The sequence below is a fragment of the Poeciliopsis prolifica genome, unplaced genomic scaffold, assembly GCF_027474105.1.
Source record: "Poeciliopsis prolifica strain line A6 unplaced genomic scaffold, Auburn_PproV2 SCAFFOLD017, whole genome shotgun sequence".
Classification (NCBI taxonomy): domain Eukaryota; kingdom Metazoa; phylum Chordata; class Actinopteri; order Cyprinodontiformes; family Poeciliidae; genus Poeciliopsis; species Poeciliopsis prolifica.
Window position 1 is genome coordinate 4,559,709 of NW_026562392.1, and position 24,553 is coordinate 4,584,261.

Here is a 24,553-nt window from a genome sequence, read left to right on the forward strand (position 1 = left end):
AGGGAGTTAGCTTGCCATTGACGTGGGAGGATTTGCCGTGTGATTGTTCGGGGGTTTCGACAGCCGAAAGAGCAGTTTGTCATGCTCACTCACTTTAGAGGAGAAAAGAAACCTTCCAGAGATGCAGTTTGGTTTTCTGATTGATATAACTAACCCCGTCGTTTCTCTGGACTTGCGTTCGCAGCGAAACCTCCCAGCGCGATGTGTGGATGTCAAAGGAACACAGTCCAGATCGGAAACTTGCATTCTGAAAATGGGGTCTCTGACTTTTCAGAGAAAACAAAACTTTACTTCAAAGAATTTGTCTCACTGAATATCTTTCCGATTTTTGGCCTCTTTTATAACATTTCAAGGTGGGAACGGGACACCTGCTGGCCATCTGCGCGTTTTCTTAAAGGATGGAGGCAACAAGTGGCATGAGGGTTGAAATAAACCTGATGCTTTTATGTCTTTGAGCTACCAAGAGTCACAGCTCCATAAAGTCTGATCTACTGAGTGAAAGGGCACTCAAGCTTAAAAAAGAAAAAAGTATTAGTCAAGACAGAAAGGCTTGAGGACGTGATGTGCTGATGACAGGCAGTCCATACAATCAGTGCAGTTTTAGACGCTCTGGCATGAAAGGTAGGGTCGTTCTTACTCTTTTCAATGAACCAGAAGTGCTGCCAAAACGCTCACCTTCCCTAGCTCCCAGTCCTTGCAGTTGAGTCCCTCGCAGCTGCAAAATCAGAACAAAACAGAAGAAGAGTACAAAATGTTCACTAAGCCAACACAATTAGCTGATTCCCACTTACAATGTCTATCCCTAATGAACGTAGCAGGTTTAGCAAATTAGGTGGACATTCAGTCTGACTGCTGATATATGAAAGGCGAGAGATAGCTTATCGAGGAGCTAACTGCTAACATTAGCTAGAAGAATTAGCCGTTAACTACAGAAAAAGCCAATTTAAGAAAATTAGGACACCAACATCAAGGACGCGCCAGTCATTATCAATCATTACCTTGATAATGATTTTTGCTATTTTGTCTTTACTCAACACCTGCTAGCAAACTGCGTAGCATACGTTAGCACCAGTAGCCACGCTATGTCCAAATGTAGCATCATTTTCCATTAGAGCGTTTAAAAGATTTCTACCAAGTCTACCTTTACCTCGCTATAAGCAGTTCAAAAATGGATTTATTTCAGGTGAGGTAAGCTAGCTTGTAGCTTACTTGCGTAACACGCATTGGCACAGTTAGTCACGCTACGTCCTTTAAACATTAGCATGAGTAAAAAATGGTTTAGTCTAACGTTATGTAGCTGTAAGCGGTTAAAAAAATTGGATTTATTTCAAGTGAAGTAAGCTAACCTGTTGATCAAATTATCTGCCACTACTTTGACTTTTCAGATGCAAATTAGCAAATGGCGTAATTGACTCCATTTGGAGTCAACAATCTGTGATGCTTTATTTTTAGCTGAGGTGAGGATGCGGTTCCTTTACATCAGCAGCAGCTTTGTAGCAGCATTTTGCCCCGCAGCCATGACAAACCGAGGCACTTATTAAGTCATTGTGTTAAAAAAATAAACAAAAGTCGAACAGGCTTCCGCGCAGATGATCGTACGCCCTGCTTTTTTTTTTTTTTGTAAACGCAATACTTGAGGCCCTACAGCGATCCCTTCAGAAGTGGGAACTGTGGATTTGTTGCGTTTCATGTAATGTACACTCTGTGGTTGAAACCGTAAACGACGTGAGTTCATCATGCGCAAAGGGACCACCGCTTCTAATGGCGTGCGCTCCCCTCTCTGCTGCAGTACAGGAAAGTCTACGTGAACGCGTCAAAGCCGGCGCCCCGTGATCTCCCAGCGGCTGCTTTCTGTGCATCTCTTCTGCATATCGGGGTCACTTTGGTTTTTACAGGACGCGCCAAAAAGGCATTACATGATTTGGGAGAGGGGGAGTGAAAAAAAATGCTGCAGAGGGCTGTTGGACATGTGTCAAAATACAGTCTGAATTAATTTGTGCTGGGCTTCAACGTGCAGAAATGAGGAGAGAGGCCACATCAACAACTCCAAATGCATTCCGCAGCAAACTAAACATTCAGTTCTCGCCAAATTACGGTAAGATGCAGAGGGGGCAAAGAAAGCCCCTCGCTGAAGTCGCAAAAAAAAAAACAAAAAAACAACAACCCAAAAACAGATCCATACAAATGATAGTTTTGTAAGAAAGTCTGACGACAGATTGATGTAAAGCGCGCTAGACGTTATGCCTGTCGTGTGGGACGTGAGTTGGACAGCGCTGCTGCAGACGCTGTGAATTGTGGCCTCTTTCCTGGCATACCTGTGGCCTGAACCTCCAAACCTTTCCACAGACACACACAAAAAGCTAATCTCTCAAGATCAGCACTATAAGAGCTGCTCTCTCTTCACTGTGTGCAGCCATTCCTCTCCCCTCTCCCCACCTCTGGCCGTACAGTAATTCCAGGATGTGGGATATGCTCAGTTCAGACGGTGTGCGGTCACGTTATCCTCAATCAGCGTGAATTTTGAGATTAACAACCAGCAAAACAAAGCTTTGGCAACGGGGATGGAGCGGGCTTTCGGTGGGGGAGGGAGGGTCTCGATGAACCTTTGCGCTGCTCGACCGGCGAGTGATCCTGCGACCACACGCCCCGCAACGGTATTTTCTTGTTAGGGAGTAACACTGTCAGTAGTGACAGGAATAAACCCTGGAGAAAGAAGTTGGGGAGAGAAGCTTTTTCAGCCTCAAGAGTTCCCCGCGTCTGCCAAGTTGGCTTCCCCATCCTGTCCGCGTTGCACACAAAGCTTGGCGATGGCGGCCGCAGTGAATGCGACCACGTTAATGTGATTGTCAGTTCACCGTAAACATATTTAGACTTTGTATTACACACACACACAAATTACAACACTAAAGTCTTTAAGGTGTGGTCCGATGGTTACATAATTTTACAGAAATGAAAATAGGAAACATATGCGACTCATTCGGGCTGCAGTGTTACCTGCCAGGTAGTTTTTAACGCAACTGCGGGCGAGACGCTGGACTAAACCGATCCAGCTCTAATTGGAAATAATAACATCTCAAAACACTGAACTGACAGCTGGACACGAGACAAAGATTTCCATGTGAGGATTTCAGGAGCCAGAATGAGGTTTTCCTTCCTCCTTCGTGTCTTCCTGAACGGGTGCCGACTTCAGACGAACCATCACCAGCCCATGTGATATGCGGAGCTGGGATTGTGTGTCCCTCAGGACTTGTTGTAGTTGATGGAGTGTCGCTTTAAACCTCAGACCAGCAGAAACGCCTTCTGATTGGCACTTAATCAACCAAAGTCGTCCATTGCAGCATCGGGAGAACGAACACGATTCGGTTGAGCCAAAATGCCTCTCTGAAGCCTCGGCTCTTAAGGCTTCAGATGAATGCAAAAAGAAAAAGAAAGTAGAAGCCACAGACATTCACTAAGTGATTTTCACCTGATTGCAAACTGTTGCTTGCACTAGATCCACTTAACAATCCTGGGGCTTTTTTTTTTTTTTTTTTTTTGAAAGAGAAACCTAATATGCAGATCTATGGCCAGTAAGTGCAGACTTTGCTCTGCCTCTTAGGTTTTGTCCGGCGTGCTCCGCAATGTTTTATGGAGCGTTGTGGTAGGTCGCTCAGCGTGAGCGCCCGCCCGCGTCCTGCGCATGTGATATTTAAAACTCTGGCTGGAGGATCGGCTGGAGTGTCTTTTCGCTTTTTTGGATTCGCCCGAGGACATTTTCCTGTAAATGGGACGCCGAGGAGTTTACATTGAAAGTCGCTCATTGTGGAATGGACCGTCTTTCCTACTGGCTCCCTTTGTCTTCCGCGGGCGAGCGAGGCCGCGGCCAGAGCCACAGCGGTTTTGAGGGCTTTCATCAGCTGTCTCAGCACAATCATTCAGGAGGCCAGCTCTGACCAGAATTAATGCAATATTCACATCCATAACCAATCATCATCATTTGAATTCCGAGAGGGGAACCAGAGTTTGCATGAATTGACAAATTGTTGAGTTGGACATGTTTACTCTGAGTTAAAGAATATCCTACTGATGTATCTATTATGGGTATTATGGTCTACTTGTGCTGTATTCTGCCGGGCTAGCCTGCCCACAGCAGTGGCGGAGCCAGAGGGGTGGCAGGGGTGGCATTTGCCACCCCCAACAGAGCCCTTGCCACCCCACTGGAAATGGTAATTTAAAAATATAATACTTATGAGATCGGCAAAGATTTGCCAGGAAAAGTGTAATTTCCGACTGTCCCTGAAGGCAGCCCGTTGCAGTAGCAGCCTACATCCTGCTCACTGACGCTGTTCATTGGTTGAGCTGACATGTGGTTCCTGCTTGATCCAAAACACACCCGCGGCTTTAGAGTCCACCGTCGAGGAGTTTTGCAGGTATTTACAACATTTTACCGCTCAGCGGTAACCGCTGTTACCTTCCTAATGAGAGGCGGCACTTGTCATACATCACTCTTGAAGAAATGTCAACATGTTCAGTGACTGGAAAGACAGGAATTCTTGTCATTGGTAATACCTAAAAAGTAACTTAATTACTAACCACTACTTTTGATTAGTAATTTAATTTTGCCCCAATTTTAGAAAACCTCATATCAGCACAACCATTTGTGTTATCTCTTAAGACAAAAAGTTGCAGCTGCATTTTAAAAGTATGTAATTTTCCTACAAAATAGAGTGAAATAATGTGAAACACATGTAAAAGCACATGTGTGTGATTTTGTAGTAAGAACCCAGGTGACCCTCATGTATTACATGTGATGAACAAGTAATACACACAAATGGGAACGTTTGAGAATACTACAGTATAGAGTGAAATGATGAAGATTGCATGACTGCAGTCTGGATAAATGAATGTCTAAATGAGACACAGCCACAGTTTAACCTGAGTTCATCAAAACACTTTTCCTCATCAAAAGACGTTTTTGATGAGGAAAACACTGTTGAGCAGATTTAATGGGAAACTGGGTGATTGTGTTTTGCACATTGTTAAGCCTTTATCAATTACAGCCACATTGGCTGAAGCTAGTCTGAATTGTTGGAAAATTGTATATTTGTCTTAATATGAATGAATTGATTCGGAAATGTTTTGATGGTTTGAAACATCTCCTTCACTAGAAAGCATGAATCAATTCAGAGCGTTTCCTGGTTGCCATAGCAATAGCAACCAATGTTACACTTCTACCCAACTGATGATGTCACTAGGATCTCATGCTTTGTGTCGAAGGGTCTATGACATCACCTCTGAAGCCTCTTAAATAGTGACGCGTGTGTTCTGGAGTCATATGTGCAGAACCCCACAGATTCACAGTGAGATTCATTATGACGGCACAAAAACTTGATCAAGAAACACACGAGTTAACCAAAAGGCTTCTGCCTTTTATAACAACAAAAAATGGAAGACCTAATTTGAATCAACACTCCCAATTTGTAGGGAAAGATAATTATTTGGGTACGTTATTGGAAAGGTTGCCAACACTTCCAAAATATTTAGAGCAACGAAGGAAAGAGAAAGAACGACTAAAGAAAGAGGAAAAACGACGAAAGAAAGAGGAAGAACGACGGAAGAAAAAAGAAGCCAAAGAAAAGAAGCCAAAAGAGAAAAAACCTGAAACAGCTGACTCCTCCTCCACCTCTGACTCAGAATCGAGCAAAAGCTCCTGCTCCACTTTCAGCTCCATTTCAGAAGAGGGAATCGATATTAAGACAGCGATTGAACTGGACAACGAACTCAGGAGAAAAATTGATTATAAAAAGAAACTGGAAGCCTTAGTTAAAAAAGGAGAGGAACTGAAGAAGAGGACTGGAAAACAATTTATTTATGAAAAAGAATTGATCATTTGGAGAGAAGACCAGAGGAAGAAAATCATCGAAGAAACAAGAAGACAGAAGAAAAAACTACCAGAGACGCTTAAAAAGACCAAACGAGAAGTTTTTGATTTGCCCAGATCTGAAGTTGTGAAAAAACACAACTTCAGATCTGCCAAAGATGCTTTGGAGGGACAAAAGTTTTACAAGGACATGGCTCCACAGAGGATTCCCCAAAGGTTCCTTGATGAACAGGAGAGACAAAAGAAAGCGGAAATGCAAAAATATTTGACTGCTGCTTGGGATGATCAAGTTGAATACAAACGGCAGAAGAAGATCGAAATGGAGAAGATGAAAAAGCAAGAGTTACATTCCTTGATGGAATCGGACCGGCTGCATAGGATGGAAGAAATTGAGAAAAAGAAGAAGAAGCAGCAGAGATTCAGCACCCAGGAGAAGACTAAACCAGTCATTAGGGAGGAAATTATAAGACATAGAGAAATATTTCACAGTGTTGGTAGCCCAAAGGAAGGCTTCCAGTCCACATCGGTGTTTGTACAACACAAGAGTGAGAGCAGGCTTCCTGAACTGGTCCCATCTCCAGAGGAGAGTAAAAATGTTGTTAATAAAAAGCCAGTTTATCACAAAATTCAGGAGACTCTGCCAGCAGCAGCACCAGAGACAAGTGGGTCCAAGTCCCTTGAGGAAAGAAGAACGGTGCATTCTGCTGACAAACCGGATATGCATGCTGGCCACAAACATGATGTGCATGCTGGCCACAAACATGATGCACATTTTGGTTATAAACCTTATGTGCATTCATATCGCAAACCTGACGCCTATTCTCCTGAGCTAGAAGAGATGCGTTCGAATGAAAAACTTGACGTGTTATCTCTTGAGAAACATGACAGATATCCTACTGACAAACATCACAGACATTCTACTCACAAACATCACAGGCATCCTACTGACAAACATGACAGACATCCTACTGACAAACATGACAGACATCCTACTGACAAACATGACAGACATCCTACTGACAAACATGACAGACATCCTACTGACAAGCATCACGGACATCCTACTGACAAACATCATGGACATCCTACTGACAAACATCACGGACACCCTACTCACAAACATCACATGCCTTGTACTCGCAGATATTTTGGGCAAACTCCTCAAGACTTTCTTGGGCTTCCTACTTTTGGACATCAAGGTCATCCTGTTGACAACCATGGCGACCATTCACTCGGTGATGAGAAAGTTAGCAGTACCAAGCCTGTCAAACTTCACCCACTGAAATCCAAGACTGTGCGCTTCCGTGACGATTTCCCACAGAGTAGTAAGGGGTAAAATTGCCATCTATCCCAGAATCGACTGAATGATGTTTCTCAGCTGGCCAAGGAGTGCAACCCAAGTGGTTCAACTTTGAACTAACATCTTTGTGAGATTGTTCGTCAGCTACATTAGACATATAGTAGCAAATTTAAGTAATTATAATAGGTTTTCGCTGGGTGCTCCAGTTTCCCTACAAAAACAACAAAGGTAGATAGATATTGTCTGTAATTTTCTTTATTACTAAATTAAGTAATCATACTTTAAATAAAGGTTTTCGCTGGGCGCTCCGGTTTCCCTAAAAAAATGGTGGATAGTCAAGACAGACAGATCGATAGATCAATAGATATCTATCTATATATATGTATCTGTCTGTCTATAGATAGACAGACAGATATTGTCTATAATTTTCTTTAATAGTAAAATTAAGTAATCATACTTTAAATGAAGGTTTTCTCCGGGTACTCCGGTTTCCCTAAAAAAATGATAGTAGACAGACAGAAAGATAAAAAGATTTCTATCTAGGTATAGATAGAAATCTATAGATATCTATATAAATATATCTATAGATGTTTATACATCTATAGATACATCCATAGATGTATCTTTTGATATATCTGTATATAGATATATCTATAGATAGATAGATCTATAGCTCAAGATAGACAGATCTCTATAGATATATGTAAATCTATCTATAGATCTGTAGATAGACCAACAGATAAATGGATATATCAGATAAATGGATATATCCCTATACCAGGGAGACATCTAAAAGTTGCAGGAGACCGGCTCTCGAGGCCTGGAGTTGCCTACCCCTGGTCCAGGAGGATCTCTGGCCCCAGCTTGGCATGCAGCTGGATTTCTGGCCCCAACACGCTGAGTCCTTGGATTCAGGTTTCCGAAGTCACCGGATCCAGAGGCATAAAAAACCCTCTTCTGGTGACCCACATGCGCACAGGTAGATCACCTGAGTTGTAAAACCGGTACAAAGGTTACGTCTTCTGAGGTCCACGGCTAGTGGAACACGTCTTCTTTGATTCATGTTCTTAAACTCACCGTAAATCCAGAGGCTCGGTGAGCAACGAACACTTAGTTGAACACCTGAGTTACTAAACCCTGCAAGGAATTTGGATTTTCTGAGGATTTGGAGCCAGTTTTATTTATTTGTTTTTGAGAATTTGTTTTTGGTCATATTCTGGGCTCTGAGTTTACATTTACATGTTCACTGTTCCATAGTGCCGTTTAACGTCTTGTTTGGTCATGGCAAATCTTTGTTAAATAAACCATTTTAATTTGAGTGTGTGTGAGAAAATATTTGTTTCCTTTCGCTCATAATTTGTATATGGACCCCTCTGATAAAGCCTTCCACCCCTTGGAAAAAAAGTCTAGCTCCGCCACTGGCCCACAGTTACATTTTTGCCTTAAGTTGTTCTTGTCTGCTAAAAAGAACAAAACTAAATAAATAAAATCCTGACTATCTGGGTAATGTCAAAGTCATCAAGAAGTGCGTTCTGATTCATCCGTCTTACAGGTTCCACCTCTCTTCTGTAGCTACTGTTTCACCAAATACAAGAATGCCGTGTCATGATCCGCATTTGTCTTTTGCTTCTGATCCAAGTGATTTTGGGATATTCATCTGCCAATGCCAAGTCCCGACCCAGCACATTATTAAAAATCAATTGCATGTACGCGCTTGACAACTGAGAAGCAGTGCAATCCGCCCCATTTCCTCCCGTCATTTACGTCTTTTTTTTCTTCTTGGTTTCTTCTTCTAATGTGTATATTTAGTGCAGATTGCACTAAATATACACATTAGCTAACCTGCCACTCAAATCTGGGAGATGGAAGCAATGTGAACCTGGCAGATGTCTTTATATCTAAAAGTGACCAAAAACATAGGAAAAAAAAAAAAGGAAGTTTTACATTTCGAAGAACTCCACTTCCCGATCTGACGAGGCGTTCTTCAAAAGTCAAGGAAGGACATCGGACAACTTTGCTATGACTTTTTTTTTTCTGGTATTAAATTATGAAAAAGACTGTCAGACAAAACCTAAAATAATATAGAATAAAATCACAATATGTGACTTACACGAATAAGTGTCATAATTTGTATCATAGTTGGATTTTTTTTAAAAACTAAGAAAAACCCCACTTGTGCGCAGTTGCTTCTCGTGAATTGCCCCATAATTAGCCGGATTGTGGGTCAATTAATTAATTCCCCCATAAAAAAAGATTTTTGGTACATCCTGCACCGGACCACCCATGTTACTGTGGTCCCCTGCATCACCCTCCTCATTGTCCTGCACCCAAGTGGCACAAAACAGTCAGGTCTAATCAAATATGTTAATATTACACACAGAGGCCAGAACCAATTTGATCTTTTGCCACATCCTTAAAGAAGCAATATCCTGCTCCATAAAAAAAACAACAAACAAAAACACTGGACTATTAAATATGCTAATTTTCCCATTCAACTTGCACAGCTCCGACTTTTTGAGAACACCAAGAAATTTGCTGCAGCTGAGATTTAACTCAACAGAAATTAATGCCTCATTTAAATGTGGCCAATCTGTGCTGGAGCAGAGATTGGCCACACTTGGGGAAGCCATTTCAGGACAAGTTGTGTATTCGCGAACCTGTTTTAGAGTGAAAAGCGCTCGCAAACTGAGGCTTGTAGCACCTTTAAATAATGGCAGCATGCTTAGTCTGTGTTCTGATTGGTGTCAACTAGGCATGATGCAAACAATCATGTGTGAATAAAAATTAGAATACTTGCTGTTCTTTCCTTACTTTTCCTACAAGCCTTGCTTCTAGTGTGATGGTTGTGTTTCAGCTGCTGTTTGTAACTGGATGAAAAAAATCAGATTTTTTTTTTTTTAGCTCAACAAAGTCACATGCATGCCCCCCAAAACACAGTTTTGCACATTAAAGCAGGTTGTGATTGTTAAAATTATGCTTCTGTCTTGGTGTCCACCTAATATAGTATGCAGTGCAGCAGCAACCGGAGTTCAGAAATTGAGTTTTGTCAGAAACGTCTGGTGTTCACCATTAAATACAGCTTTGATCAAGACCCCAAGGTAATATTTATTATTGGGTTGGAACCTCCTGAGTCCTCAATGCTCTTTCTACAAAGAAAGAGGCACTGACATTACATGATGTCCAATAATGTGAAATTAGTACATTATGCCTTGGTCTTTAGAGATGGGGTCATTTACACCACACGAGTTTTTTACTCTGTGCACAGTCCCGTGCCTTTACGAGTTTTTTGTTTCGTTTGTAGTTTCGGGAATTGACGGTCTGACGGGGTAACCTTCCGCTTCCCTGCTGTCTGACCCTGACATTTGTTGTCTGCTAAGGCCGCGAGAGAGTTGGTGTATCCAGCTGTCTTGTTGTTCATCGACAAACATTTGCAACTATAGCTGAAAGATTTAAACATATGTTTTTTACTGAAGCACTTCACAGTCACACTGGACTTGTTAGAGCTGATACAGACTCATTAATCATTCTTCTTCCTCTCTTACAGCTAGCTATGGAGCGTACCCCATCTGTAAAGGCTGCTCAGTGTGCTCCAGGGATAACGGCTGCGTGAACTGCCAGCCCAAACTCTTCCTGTTCTTGCGAAGGGAGAGGATGCGGCAGTACGGCGAGTGTCTTCACGACTGTCCAGCCGGATACTACGGCATGCGCAGCCCTGAAATCAACATGTGCTCCAGTAAGAACCCCCCACCCTTTCACCCCAAACTCTTCCTTACCTTCAATCTCTCGAGGCAGGCCTTTAATACACCCCCACTTCAGCTTCCCATTTTCCCACGGTGCTTGATTTACTGTCAATTATCAAGAGGAGACAGACATATCTCGCAGTTTGAATGGTTTGTCTGGGCGCTCAGGTTGACGTTAGTGAAGCTTCATCTTAGCATCGTGTCCCTCAGGATGAGCCTGCTGTTTCTCATCCGTCTGTAACACCATCGTAACGCTTTAATCCGAAACATGCCCAAGTTATGAGGATATCTAAAGGTCCAGAAATCCAGGAGACGTCATAAATAACGCGTTATTCCGGAAAAAACGGTATCACTTCAGTTTGTGCTTCTTTGCCACAATGCTATCTCAGAACTTCAAATAAATGTTCATAGTAGGAAAATTAACATTTTTAATGATGATTTCATTGGCTCTGTGTAAAAAAACAACAACTAATTGACTCACGTGTTAAATCTAAAATGAACCGTCAAAGATGTGACAAATTTAGTTTTCACCACTGAGTGCACGACGCACACCTGAGAGAACTTAGAAGAACCCAGAAAAACAGTGCAATATAACCTTCACTTCCCTTTGGCTATGACGGGATTAAAGAGAGAGGCGCACTCCCTAAAAATTAGCAACCATTTCAGAGTTCAAAGGCTAAAACCACAACTGACCAAAGACCAGTGTTTCATCTGCCAGAAAACATTTTCATGAGCCAAAGGCAAAAATATTTTCGTCGACGGGACGAGACAAAAGTGGAAAACAGGTGAAGGAAACAGTGAATTTAAAACAAGCATGAACTCTTTCGCCTGGAAAAAGGATTTACGAGGAAGGCTGAATGTAGTTTTCATTGCCTCGGTTTTATTTACTGTTTCCGAGATGAAAGCATTTTCCATATTTTGGCAATCGTCGCCCCTTTGTTGCAGATTTTTTTATGGCATGCAAAACACTTTTGGTCTCCGGCTTTAAGAGAGGCCACACCTTTGGTCTCCGTGGCTCTGTGGAGTTCTGGTTTACAGTTAATGAAAAATCCAAACAATAACACAGACAAATCAAAATGTTCTCAGGCGTAGTTGTTAAAGAATAACACTCAAATCCAATTAATGAAAAGTACCTTTCTCCTCCTTATGTAGCACCCTGATCTCATAACCTTATGTTAACATTGATTATGCTCGGAGAGATGGAGAGGGACTTTGTAGGTTTATGCAGAGCCCGAGGTGTTGGCTGAGTGTTTCGTATGAAAACAGTGAGAAACTTGAAGCTTTTCAGTTTCCTGAGCCAGACTTCTGACAGACGCACTAAAAACGGATCCCCAGCGGAGGGTATCTGAACCTTAAGGCTGAAATATATGAACATGTAGCAACTCCTGAGACAGAAAAGTACTACGTTCTGCTTACCCTATCACGGACAGCCAAGGAGCAAATAAATCTTTCATGTTAATTCTATCTGCAGAAATGAAACACAAGTCAAAGAAAAAAAAGAAATAAGTAAGTTAAATAGCCAGAGCTACAATGGGCGATGTCACCGTTCGTCGAAAATGTGGTAAAAGTAGAATTGAATGCCATAAACCCTAAGGAAGTTGCGAGAGGCATGCTCAACAGTTTGTTCTTCCCAATAATTCATAGTATTGTTTGGGAACTGACTGTAAGATGTCAGCTACTCCTTAAGGTTTCAGGGCCGGTCTCGAGTAGATGACCCGTCTAAGCAAGGTTCAGAGTACCTTCTGTCAACAACCAAAACCAAGAAAAAAATCATTTTCTTGACAAAATAAGATAATCATAGTCCTGCCAGGAAGGTACAACTCCTTCACTGTCGACATGGTTCTACAACAGTGCTAATTCATCAGTTGTTTCAACATTGGTTTGTTAGGGGGGAGGGCGGCAACAATTTTGCAGATTTTTCTCTCTGTCAGAACATCTTCTTTAAATCAGTGGTTATTGAGAAGCTTCTGTAGAACTTGCTGACAGTCTGAGGAGGCAATTCAGTCATTTGAATCAGATGTGTTGGAGTAGGGACAGATCGAAGTGCCTGCCCACGCCAACGTGAATAGCTTGCAAAAGGAGATCTTCTGCTACGTCTGAACTCTGAAAAACACAGTTGTAACGCTCGTTGAACATATTAAACATTCCCAAATTCTTTAATCTCTTTAAAATACACTATATAAGGCAATAGATAATATATACTTTTTCCTAGTAACCTCATCCCGACTTGAAAAGCCAGCGAGCGGCGGGTTTTTGTCCGCACACACGTCTGTTTGCTGCATCAGCACCACAGCTCCAGTGCAGTTTTATTAACTCTTAGCATATTATCAGGAACATCCTATGCTCCTCGGACATTATAAACTGTTGTTGTTTCTTATTTAACCGAAAGAGAAAGACATCTTGTTCTTGGGTAATAAAAGCGATTTTATTTACGTCAACTGAAGCATGGAGAACCACTGTATCCCCATCGTGTTTGAATTTTGACCAGCAGTTTCTGATGCCTGGCTGGATGATCTTGACCCTTGGCCTTACGCAGCACTGTTAGAGCAACATCTTGCATTGTCACGTAGCGTTAGCTCCCAGGACGAGGCTCACTTCGATGCCATCGCTGCTTCACTCATTGCTCTTCTTCCTCAGCTGCTCTCCATGTGTCGTCTTTTTTTGGTTTGTTTTTTAATAAAACGACTCAGTCTCCATAAACTGATATTTTATTGTTTTAAACGTAAAATTATTATTGTTGTTGTTTTTTTTTTTTGTGAGCTCGTCCAGCCGACTGGTTCCAAAAGGCTCAAATATGACTACAACAAACCACAGTGAGAAATTAATTGGCCCTTTGGTTTCTGAAGGGGCCCGGAGCTCGGTGTTACGACCCTGTTGTCAAGAGCTTTTTCAACACGACTTCTAAAAATTACTGAAGGAGCAGCGGCTGCTTATTATCCCAGAGTTTGTCTGTGTGATCTTATCTCATTCAAGATTTTTTTTTTTGTGGACTCCCTGAGTAAAGAAAAACAAAAGCTGGACAAGCAGAAGGTCTTCACACTCAGACACTTGCTGGGCTGAAACCTCACTATTTTTTCGGCAGGGGTTCTGTAGGATCCACAGGCATGTAACACAAAGGCCTCTGGATGGGGAGAAGAAATGTACTGCTGGAGAAACAAAGTTAAGCAAGAAGCCCCGAAAAACAATGTCTCCATTTGAGAAAGATCAGTCCATGGGAAACAACAAACATGCTTTTTTACATTATTCTGCTAGTTAGTAAGGGAAGATTGCATTTCAGACCAACATGTATTCAAGGGGAAGGTTTAGCCACCACTTGGGTCCAATACCTTAAACTTTAGTTGTGACTTTATTCACTGTGATTGTTGGAACCATACAAAAAATAAATAAATAATAAAATTAACCCATGTGAATGGAGGTCACAACATAACCCAAGTTACGGTGGACCTTCGCTGGACTTCCACGTCATTAGTCTGAATGCTAAAAGGCCTGAACTTTACGAAAAGCAATATGTTTGACATTTATTAACAAGTAATATATTATTTAACCTATTAAAAAAACATGCGGATAAACAAAATATATATTTTAAATAGGAAATAGAATTTACAAAGTGTTTTTCTACTAAAACCAATTATCCAAAGAGCTTTACACTAGACTTCCAAATATGCACTCATTCATACACTGATACATGGATCGGAAGGCAACTTGGAGTTAAGTGAAACATGCCCAGGTGCAGGAACAGCTGGAGTCGGGCCCATAACTCTTGCATCACAAGACAACTACAATCTTAAGGCTATGTTATGATTGGAGGGCCTTCGTATTTGCACCTGAACAGAATATGGTCATGAAGTTTGCATCAACTGTCTGGAAAATAGTTGCTAGCACCCATGTCGTTGTGGGTGCCACAATTCTTCACAGTACTTCAAGTTTAACGCAGATCCCAAAGCTGAAACACAATCCATCACGTTGTATCAAAGGCAAAATGCTTGAAGGGAAAGCGTTATCAGCCATCAGACGGCGATCAGAGTTGTATTGTCTACATGACTAAGTGTTGAGAGGGTCCGCATTGAGAGTAGGGCTGGTTTGAAAATGTGCTTCCTCAGATTGAATTAAGGACCCACAGCTGCTACGGACAAACGCACATTTTCTAGTGAAGAATCTATTGCAGGGGAATCTCTTGCGAGGGCCGGCATCCTGCATGTTTTAGCTCTCTCCCTGGTGGTAGTAACAACCGTTTCAGCATGTCAATGTTCTTCTTAGGCTTGCTAAGGAGCCATCATTTGATACAGGTGTGTTAAGCTAGGGAAAGAACTAAAACATGCCGGCCCTCCAGGACCGACTTGGGGCACCAGAGATCCATTGCCTTGCCACACAACTGAGATTTGAAAGGTACCAGTTATCTCCTGCTCAGGTTACTGGTGCTGTCTGTAGGTAAGCGGATGACAAAAAGGCATCAGGACCGCCAATATGCCAATGATATGTAAAGTAGGTGTGTGGGCTATAGTTCAGGGTGAGGCTATGGTCCAATGAAAGACCGCAGGGTCGCAAAGACGGCGAGGGTGTGTAGAGGAAGTAACTCTGAGTTTTGCTAGAGTCAAATGGCTGTATACACTGGCAGCTCTCTTCCCATCAACTCGCTCTCATTCGAGCTCCTTGTTTCTTGTTCTAAATCCGAACTGGAGGGTATTTCCACCACACAGTCTGGCCAAGGGAAAGAACAGTTGCTTTTGGCCTTTGAGCTTTGTCAAGGGACATCTAATCATCACAGCTTTGCTAACCGCTCTTTTAGATTTGCCAGTCAGTAGAATGGATCCATAAAACCAAGCCCTTCTACATGCTAACGGTAGCCAGAAACAGACTGTTATTTTCATTTCACTTTTTTATTATCTAAAAGAAGAAGAAGAAAAAAAAAAGTAAACTGTGGACTGTCTGTGCTTGAATGCTCACATGAGGTTTGAGCGGCGCGAGTATGTGCGAGCGCTAGGGCTGGCTGAGCATAAATAAGCGGAGGTGGGTTTATCACAGACGGTGTGAAGAAGCTAGAAGGACCGCTGACACATCTGTCATCCCCGATCTCCCTCTGGAAGGTTTTGATTGGCAGGAACACCACCTTTGCCTCACCTATTGCTGTGCTAGGGAGGAAAGGAGCGCCCGAGTGGAAAAAAAAACAAAAAAAAAAAAGGCCCACAGTGGAGAGAGTTGGGAGGAAAATGGCAGTTCTAACCTTTGTTGCAAACTCCTGCCATCTGCACCCCCGCAAGACATGGCTGGGTGGCAGTGAGGAAGCCAAACCTAGAGCCTAGAGAGTAGGTCAGGGCTGTTCAACGTAGGATGTGAGGTAAAGATGGAGAAGATAGAAAAACATGGTTAGTTTTCCCATTTTCTTTCTGCCAGGCTTTTCTACAACATCTGCACTTCGGACGTGGCGATCAGTGGCGGGGCGCACCCTCTTGTGGGCAGATGAGTGTGCATCTGACAGCTAACCTGTCTGGTTCATCAGCTCTCCGAGACATATCTCTTTCTCAACACATCGAATGCTCATGCTAATTAGTTGAGTGAGTGCACACGAAGCTTTGAGAAGAAACAGGAAGTGATTGAAGCTGACACGTGGCTTTAAGTGTCCTCGATAAAATCAACGGGTTACTCATCCAGACCGCAGCTGAGGGGCCGTCGCCTGCCAAGCCCGGGCTATTAGATCCCGAGTCACATTTGGTGACTCATCTCTCAGCTTCAGATCCGCTTGAGATAAAATCTCAAGAGCGACACAGAAACAAGTAAAATGCAAGACATGATTGCGGCGCGAACCGCAGAAAACATCACCTACTTCAGTGGCATCTTGTGCAGCTCTTCTGAGCGGTCATGAGGCTTTCCCGCTTTTCCACTCATAATATGATGACTCACGGCCAGAACCAGTCCGAGCGATAATAAGGATAATACATTTAAGTCCGGTGAACAGGAGGCCTTCACTGGGATCCAGTGACCTCATTGCGTCTCATTAGTTTCCCTGTGGCACCTAGATGAAGACTTTAAAGGTGGTCCTGAGGTTAATCCCAGCAGGATGGTGAACCCGCTCCCTTGTATCGTTTGCTCTGGCACTGCGGTACATGTTGCTTTCGCATTCGATGTGCATGTTAGCTCCCGCCCCCCACCCCTCGTGATCTAGATAGTCCGTCAATCCCCATCGGCCCAACTCGATCTGATAACCTCTGACCCTTCTGTCTTCATCATAACAGTGCCTCATTTGTGTTCCACCTCATCCATCCGTCGCAGGGCGACATTATCATCTCATCACAAAAGCCTTTTTTTACGCTGTTCCCTGTTTACATCAGAGATGGGAAACCAAAAAGTGACGCTTTAATCAAAGGCTCGTTAAACGCTACCGTCGTTGGCAGGATCCCGTATTTCATACAGCCGTGTTAGTGATGTTTGCCAACAATAACCAAGACTAGCACAACAAGCTCAGTGCATAAGAGCGCTGACAGATGTTCTTCATCTCCTGCTCACTTTTTCTTTTTCTTTTTACAATTCGCTTTGTGAACTAGCACTCTCCCAGGTGTTGACAAGTCTGAGAAGTCTACAGCATGTTGAAAATATTAAGGAACACTTTGTGCTTTTCAGTTTGTGATGCTTTAACTCGCTCCCCGTGTTGCAGTTGGGCTGTACCAGCTTCCAGCATGGCAGACTGTGTTTAGTCTGGACAGCGATGCAGTTTCTCCCAGACAGGAATAGGGGGTGTGGGAAAGGGGTAGAGGGGAGCAGAATGTTTGAAAAGAACACTAAGCAAAAAAGAAAGAATGAAAAAAGTCAGCTCCTTACAAAAGTATTTATACTCCTTGATTATTTTCAATTGTCACTTTACAACCACAAACGTACACAGGCTCATGCTGAGTGCAATGGAGAACACCTGTGAGTTTTACCACAGATTCACAGTTGGACTCAGATCTGGACTTTGACTGGGCCATTCTAACAGAAGCTTTAATCTCAACCATTTATTCTAGATCTGGTTTCACATTTTTGAATGTGAAACCAGATGACTACACAATTATACTTTAAATTCTTGTAGCATATACATTTCTATCAAAATGTATGATATTTTACATATCATAGCATATACATTTCTATCAAAATGAATATGCTACATGAATTTTGTGATGTAATTAAAAGGTCAGAATTGTGTAAAATCAACTTTAAAAAAAAAAAACTTTGCACCATCTTATAATGTGGAAATGTACCTAGAGTGTTGCTTAATCTCCCATGGTAACCATTCAGTAGTCCGAAACGCTTAGTTGGACCTATCTCCGTCTCCTCAGAGCTGCAGTTTCTAAACTTCTGACTTTTCACCTCACAGAGCACCCCTCTCGGGCTCAGCTCCTGCAAACTAGCCAGCAGCAATTAGCAAATCACCTGGTGGAACTCTGCAACATCTGAGTTCATTATACCAGCTACTTCTCAGTGCAACACTAGTGAAAACTTTTGTGAAAGGGTTAATAGAAGAATGACAACTTCCTGAAGGTGGAGTTTCAGAAAAAGCAGGTGTTTCTTAAAGAGACAGTGCCCCAATATCAAGTCGTTAAATTACAAAGTCAAACTTTTTTGAAGTCATATTTGATATATGCAGCATTTTTCTCACTGAAGGTAACTCAGTTGTGCCATAAAATGGCACTCTGTGTCTGGAAAACACATTAAATGTAGTAAAAAAAAAAGTTCATGAGGTCACAACACATTTTTAGTTTGTTTAGGTTCTAAAATAACATGGAGCACAGGAGATAAGAAAACACGCTTAATAATTATACGGGGTGTCTAAATGTGTACATGTGGGACGCGGAGTACAAAGACAGACTGCCGGAGACGTGATTTACGGTCAGCGCAGTCACGTTTTCCAGAGCCCAGCTTTATTGTAGAGTGAGCCTAACTCTAACCATATCTTATTGGCATGTGTGCGATTGTGCAGAGCGTGTGCGTTCACAGTTTGTTTAGACTGGTCGGGAAAGCGTGAGACCAGAGTGAGTGGGCCGAGGCCATACTTTAGGGTTCAAAGTGAAGCGGGGAGGGACCCCCTCGTTTTGCAGGAATGCCGAGGAGGAGGCCTGATGGTTAGCTGGAGATGGTGTAATTAAGGGGTGTGATTGTGAGAAACCTTCCCTTCTCCGGGTTCTGCAGAAAGGGTCACAGATAAAAAAGCGAGCGCCTCAACTGTCCCGTCGTTGTCCGCGCATGGAAACAAAGTCTTTCGGGTTTCAGAGCGAGAGATGACGACCTACCTGGGAAGCCCCCTCCCCGCCCTTTCGCCCGGAGGCCTCAGATGGAGGTTGGAGGTTGAGTGTATCGGGGGGCATGCGTAGAGTCTCTGAGAAGCAGCATAAATTAGACAGCTCTGGGAGGCTCCTTCTAATCATGTGGGGCTGTGCGTCGCCCCGTTGGTGCGGTCGTTGTAATTTAGCTCGGCTCGACGTGTCATTTGCAGGGACCTTGATGACACATTGCCGAGCCTTTTCTTCGGACGACGAGGGCGTGGCGTGAGACACAAAGTTTTTGCAGTTGCGTTTGCCGACGAAGCCGGTCCCCCGCCGCCTCTCAGTTGCGAACTCTTTTGGTTACGAAGCCAAAACACCGAAACCAGCTTTTGTCGTTGCAACCCATCATTCAGAACTTAATGAAAAACTGACTTTCCAATAAGTTGTTGGGGGGTTGGGTTACGAAAAAATATGGAGATATGGAAGAGATACAATAGCGTTACAGACACTATTGTTCTTTTTGTAGCACCCCATAGTTAAAAGCATGTGAGCTGGTGTGTTTTGCATGTGTAGTTTTGGATGAACCTTGCAGAAAGAGGTCAGCTTCCATCAGTTCCTCACTGTCTTTTTTTTTTTTTGGTGTGTGTGTGTTTTCACACTTTTGATTTACTCCCTTTGAACAAAAGCTGGAACGTAAGGGTTTTGGGTCTCTACAATAACAATACAGTGATTCCCCCATGTGAAATAATTCACAAATCTTCAACCATTTTAGATTTTCGAACAAGGGAGAGTATAATCCGTTCAACAACCTCCTTTTTCCCCAAACACTTTAGCTCCGAATCAATTCCACATGAAGCGGATTTCTGAAACCCAGATGACTTTTCCTCTGTTTCTGTTTCTTCCTCCAGGGTGCAGGATAGACAACTGCGAGTCCTGCTTCAGCAAAGACTTCTGCACCAAGTGCAAATCTGGTTTTTACCTGCACAAAGGGCGCTGCTTTGATAAGTGCCCCGAGGGCTTCGCCCCGCTGGAAGACACAATGGAGTGTGGAGGTATGTCAAACCGAACAAAGTCAGGCGCGTTGAGAGACAAAATGGGAACATTAAGGAATGTTCACCTGTCTAACTCGCCTGAACGCCAGGTTTGGCGTTCTGGCGCCAGGTTTGGTTAACAATACAAAATTGTTAACAATACGAAATTGGTCTGTTACCGATTTCTTATTGGTAACAGACCAATGAGAAATTGTTTTTCTATTACAGTAATTTCATGTTATGCCCTCGTTGTGGCCAGTGGATTCAGTTGTCCAGTCATTGTCAAAGAAGCGTAACAATCCATGTTAATGGAAAGTTGAGTGGAAGGAAAAAATGGTGGAAAAGGGTACAAAATGTCATTCTTCCAAGAGTTGACAAAGTCGAGAGAGACATTTTTAAAGCAGATCTTGATGTCAGTTCACTCACCTGACCGGAAAAAAGTAGCAAATCTTTGGAATTGTGCCTCGAGGAAGATAAGAGACACGAGAACAAACAAGGTGCTAATAATAAGAAAAGTTGATATATACAAGTTATTAGCCTTCCTTAACGCCGCTGCACAGCTGTATTGATCATCTAATTCAAGTAAAAGGAATTCAAGCACAGAATGACTCAGAGCAAATGCTGTCATATTGAATTAAATAGAATATGCATCCCAATGAATCTCATTTGACAGATTACCTTTTGAAAATAAAAACCGATAAGCTGGTATTGAGCATGCTTTCCATTAAGCTAACATTTATGTTTTCAATAATATAAATTTTTGGTATTGGTCTGATTTAATACTCTAATTTAAATGTCATGTTTGAAGTAGCTGTAAGTGGGAAATAATAAGAAATAAAGGCTGTTAAGCATCCATTGTTGTGTTATTAGTCTATATAATGTGCTTCCGTCTAAAACGCATGCAGCTTTTCATGCTTCATGTGGCATCATGTAGAGGTGATATTCTAATTTACCGAAGGGCTCTGGACTGCGCATAGACAAGCATTTTAATCGACTAACATTTATAAATTAAAAATACTTTTCTTATTGGTCTTGCGTACTCTAATAATCTGAGAAAGCCAATCGTGAATCAAAATCTTCAAATTTGCCTCTGAAAACTAAATTCTTGACATCTCAATTTGAATACGCGCTTACAGTGAAGCCAAGCTAAACCTATGTATCCTACGGTTGTCTCTGATGAACACTGGTCTGTGACTTGATGGGACGCCACTTGTTTGTGTGTAACCCACGCAGAGGGCTGCGAGGTGGGCCAGTGGAGCGAGTGGGGAGCCTGCACCAGGAGAAACAAAACCTGTGGCTATAAGTGGGGCCTGGAGACCCGGACGCGGCACATTGTTAAGAAACCCCCCAAGGACACAATACCGTGTCCCACCATTGCCGAGTCCAGGATGTGCAAAATGGCCATGAGACACTGCAGGAGAGGTAAGGAGCACCCGCAGGCGCCTGTTGCCCATCTTTGTTTTCTCGCCTACGGCGCGTCACCCTCACGCTCTGGCTTTTGTTTTTGCCGTCTGAGTGATTGAGGTTCACTGTGCTTTCCCCAAACTGGCCCTTGTTCCAGCCAGCATTTTTTTCTCTCTTTCTTTTCTTTTTTTTCCCGGGGCTTATTTCCCACCATCTCCCTTCCTCTCCTCTGTGGAATCCTTCAAAGTATAATCTGCAGGTTTCCTCAATGGCCGTCTCTGTTTCCTCCTGTCAGCTTGAGAGATTTCTGCAGTATGCAGAGCGTGAATGTCAGGCCATTATGCGAGAAGTCGATGGAATTTCTCTGTGTGCGCATACGGCTAGAGGAAATATATATATATTTCAAGGGTAAACCATTTTTTTCTTTCACAGATGGTCCAGACACACCATTTGGCGATGACGGCCTCTGTTAGCGGCGCTTTTAAAATAAATGTCTTTTTCCCCTTAGTGTGGTTTAACATCGCTCATAAACTTGGGATTAGGATAAGGCCAAGTGTAAATATTTAATGCCCCAAATAAGGAAGCAATTACCGTGGCAGATATCAGTCTATCAACAACTTCACAGAAAAAGACATACTCTAACTTGGAGGATTGTTCTCCATTTTTGGAGCGGGCGTGCTGAACGGGACGGTCACTTAGCGAAGTGGTGAAAGAGTAAATAAACTTGAAATAAACCCTGATAGTTTCTCATATTTCAGCGCTGCGAGGGCTGCTGACTGGGTTGGAAACTGTGATCCCATGGCACATTTAGTGTTTAATGTCCCGTCTTGTTTGTCAGAGAGTTTCCCTCCAAACGCCGTGCACCTCCTCATGATTCCGCCATGACTACTTGACCTTTTTTTTTTTCGAGAAGACTTTATGACTGTCCTAAATCAAAACTTGGCAATGCTCTGCACAGAAGCACCATTTTTTTCCTTTGTTTCTTTTTCTTTTTTTTTTTGTTTCCTTGTTGATGTAGTCAGCGATTGTAAAACTTGCGCAGAGGCCAGCAGCACACTTAAACCCAGTCGTATGAAAAGCCCTCTTCTCGTCCAGATAGCGCGTTCCAGCTCTAGTGGCCACGGGTCGAGTGTAAAAGTGTCACTGCGTATGCATCTCAGGACTTCTCAGGCACGTGAAATGCTGCGGTGGGCCTGTTTAATAAAGGCAACATTTCATACTGAAGCATGTGTTGTTAATTCCACACTCCTTGTGAAAAACCCCACTTGGCAAAAGCCGGGGAAACGCAACACTCTGCAGTTCAAATAAATAACAGGACAAATCGGAGCCCCGGAGGATGAACGAGAGGGGAAGCGCTGCGCGCACACACGAGGCTGTCGCAAGGAACTACGTGGTGACACGATTGCTTCCAGTGGGTGATAATAGCGAGTAACTCGGTCGGACGGAGGTCACTGTCTGTAGTGAAGGAAAGCCTACAAAGTCCTCATGAGAAAACAGGTATAAAAATCAAACAAACTAGGAAAAGGTATTGGCAGAGAGTTATTTTTGTCACGATAAGCAATAAATCAATGCTGTTATATGGCATGATAAATTAAAATGAGAGCTATAACTTTCATTTGGACAACACTTGTCCTCTATAACAATGTTGAAAAGTTTCGAGAAACATCCCAAACACCTGGTATTTCACTACCTGCCAATTTCTGTCTGTTTTCCCTGTCTAAGCTAATTATTGAGTTAAATGTTCTTTAGAAATTGAAAGTTTTTATTTTTATTTTTGAGTGGAGAATACTTATATCAGTGATCCATTATTAATATTGCTGGTATTAATCCAAAATGGCCTCGAAATGACATTATCATACATCGCGATAGTTTTAGGGACAGAGTATCGTCCTGCAGAATTTGTTATTTTGCCAAGTTCATACCCAACGAAGCAGTTCCATATTTTGTCACATTTGAAAATCCGAAACAACTGAGGATTTTATGAGGCAGGATAAAACATTCCCCTCATTATGCTGAGGGGAATGTGAAAAAAAACAAAAAAAAACAGGTTATCGTAAACTTGAGGCAGGGCTTGGAGGTTCGACTGAAGATTTAGGTACGGCGACCCTAAACATCCACTGTGTTTCCTCTTCAAACATTTTGAAGGCGATGCATCATTTTTGCTTTTACTTTGCAGTCATGCAGTACCGCAGTAGGCGAATACCTTTCAAATTCAGCTGATGATGTGGCTCTGAAATAACTAAACGTGAAAAAGTTCACCGGGCTACAAATGTATTTGCGAGGCACAGTTTGAAAATTGCAAAGAATCATTCGCACCACGGTAAGAGAAATGGAGTCCAGTCAAATTGATTTGTGAAGTACGCTTCAGCAACAGCACAGCTCAAAATCCTTTCCGTCATAAGAGCATCTGTACACGTTGCAAGGGCCTTTTCTGTTTAGAAAGAAACCAAATTAGAACTTGGCACACATTTCCAAGAGTCAGAAGTGAATAAAATGTTTAACAGAGCTTAGAGTTAAAAACAAAAACACCTTAGTCATGTCTTTTTTTATGAGCTACCAGTGTTTGGGAAAGGCACAGAATTATACAGCTACTCTATGAGGATGCTGAATTAATTGGAAACAGAGAAGAAGAGAAAGTAACGGCTAAGCAGATCTGATCCACCAGGGTTGTTTTTCTGTTTACAGCCAAATTGAAATCACTCTGGACTTTGCTGTTGGGTCTCCCAGCATTATCAAAAGATTTTTGAGAATCCGCGGCGAGGACGATGACGGTATTTCGACCCGGTCTTGTTATTCCCCATATTAAAAAGGTGAAGCGAAGTTGTGAAGCCGAGAACCTCTGATGACATCGGGATTAAACGCATTTGCACACCAAACACCAGAGTCGCACAAACCATGGCTGACGTGTTCCCTGCTGAGCGTACACACCGCACATCACTCATTCATTTAACGCTCTCTGCCTGTGTTTAGTCGAATACGGTTAGCTC

At 42.6% G+C, this 24,553-nt stretch overlaps 1 protein-coding gene across 2 annotated transcripts in view; it reads left to right on the forward strand.

Moving 5' to 3' along the window:
- rspo2 (R-spondin 2) overlaps positions 1 to 24,553 on the forward strand; it is a 73,708-nt gene that overhangs the window by 24,477 nt on the left and 24,678 nt on the right. The window contains exons 2-4 of one of the 2 annotated variants that reach the window (XM_055042046.1): positions 10,705 to 10,893; positions 20,040 to 20,183; positions 21,396 to 21,584. In XM_055042046.1, the coding sequence (XP_054898021.1) occupies positions 10,705 to 10,893; positions 20,040 to 20,183; positions 21,396 to 21,584 (522 nt within the window). Of the gene's footprint in view, positions 1 to 5,333; positions 7,193 to 10,704; positions 10,894 to 20,039; positions 20,184 to 21,395; positions 21,585 to 24,553 lie in introns of those variants that run through there. The other variant, XM_055042045.1, reaches the window with a different exon arrangement.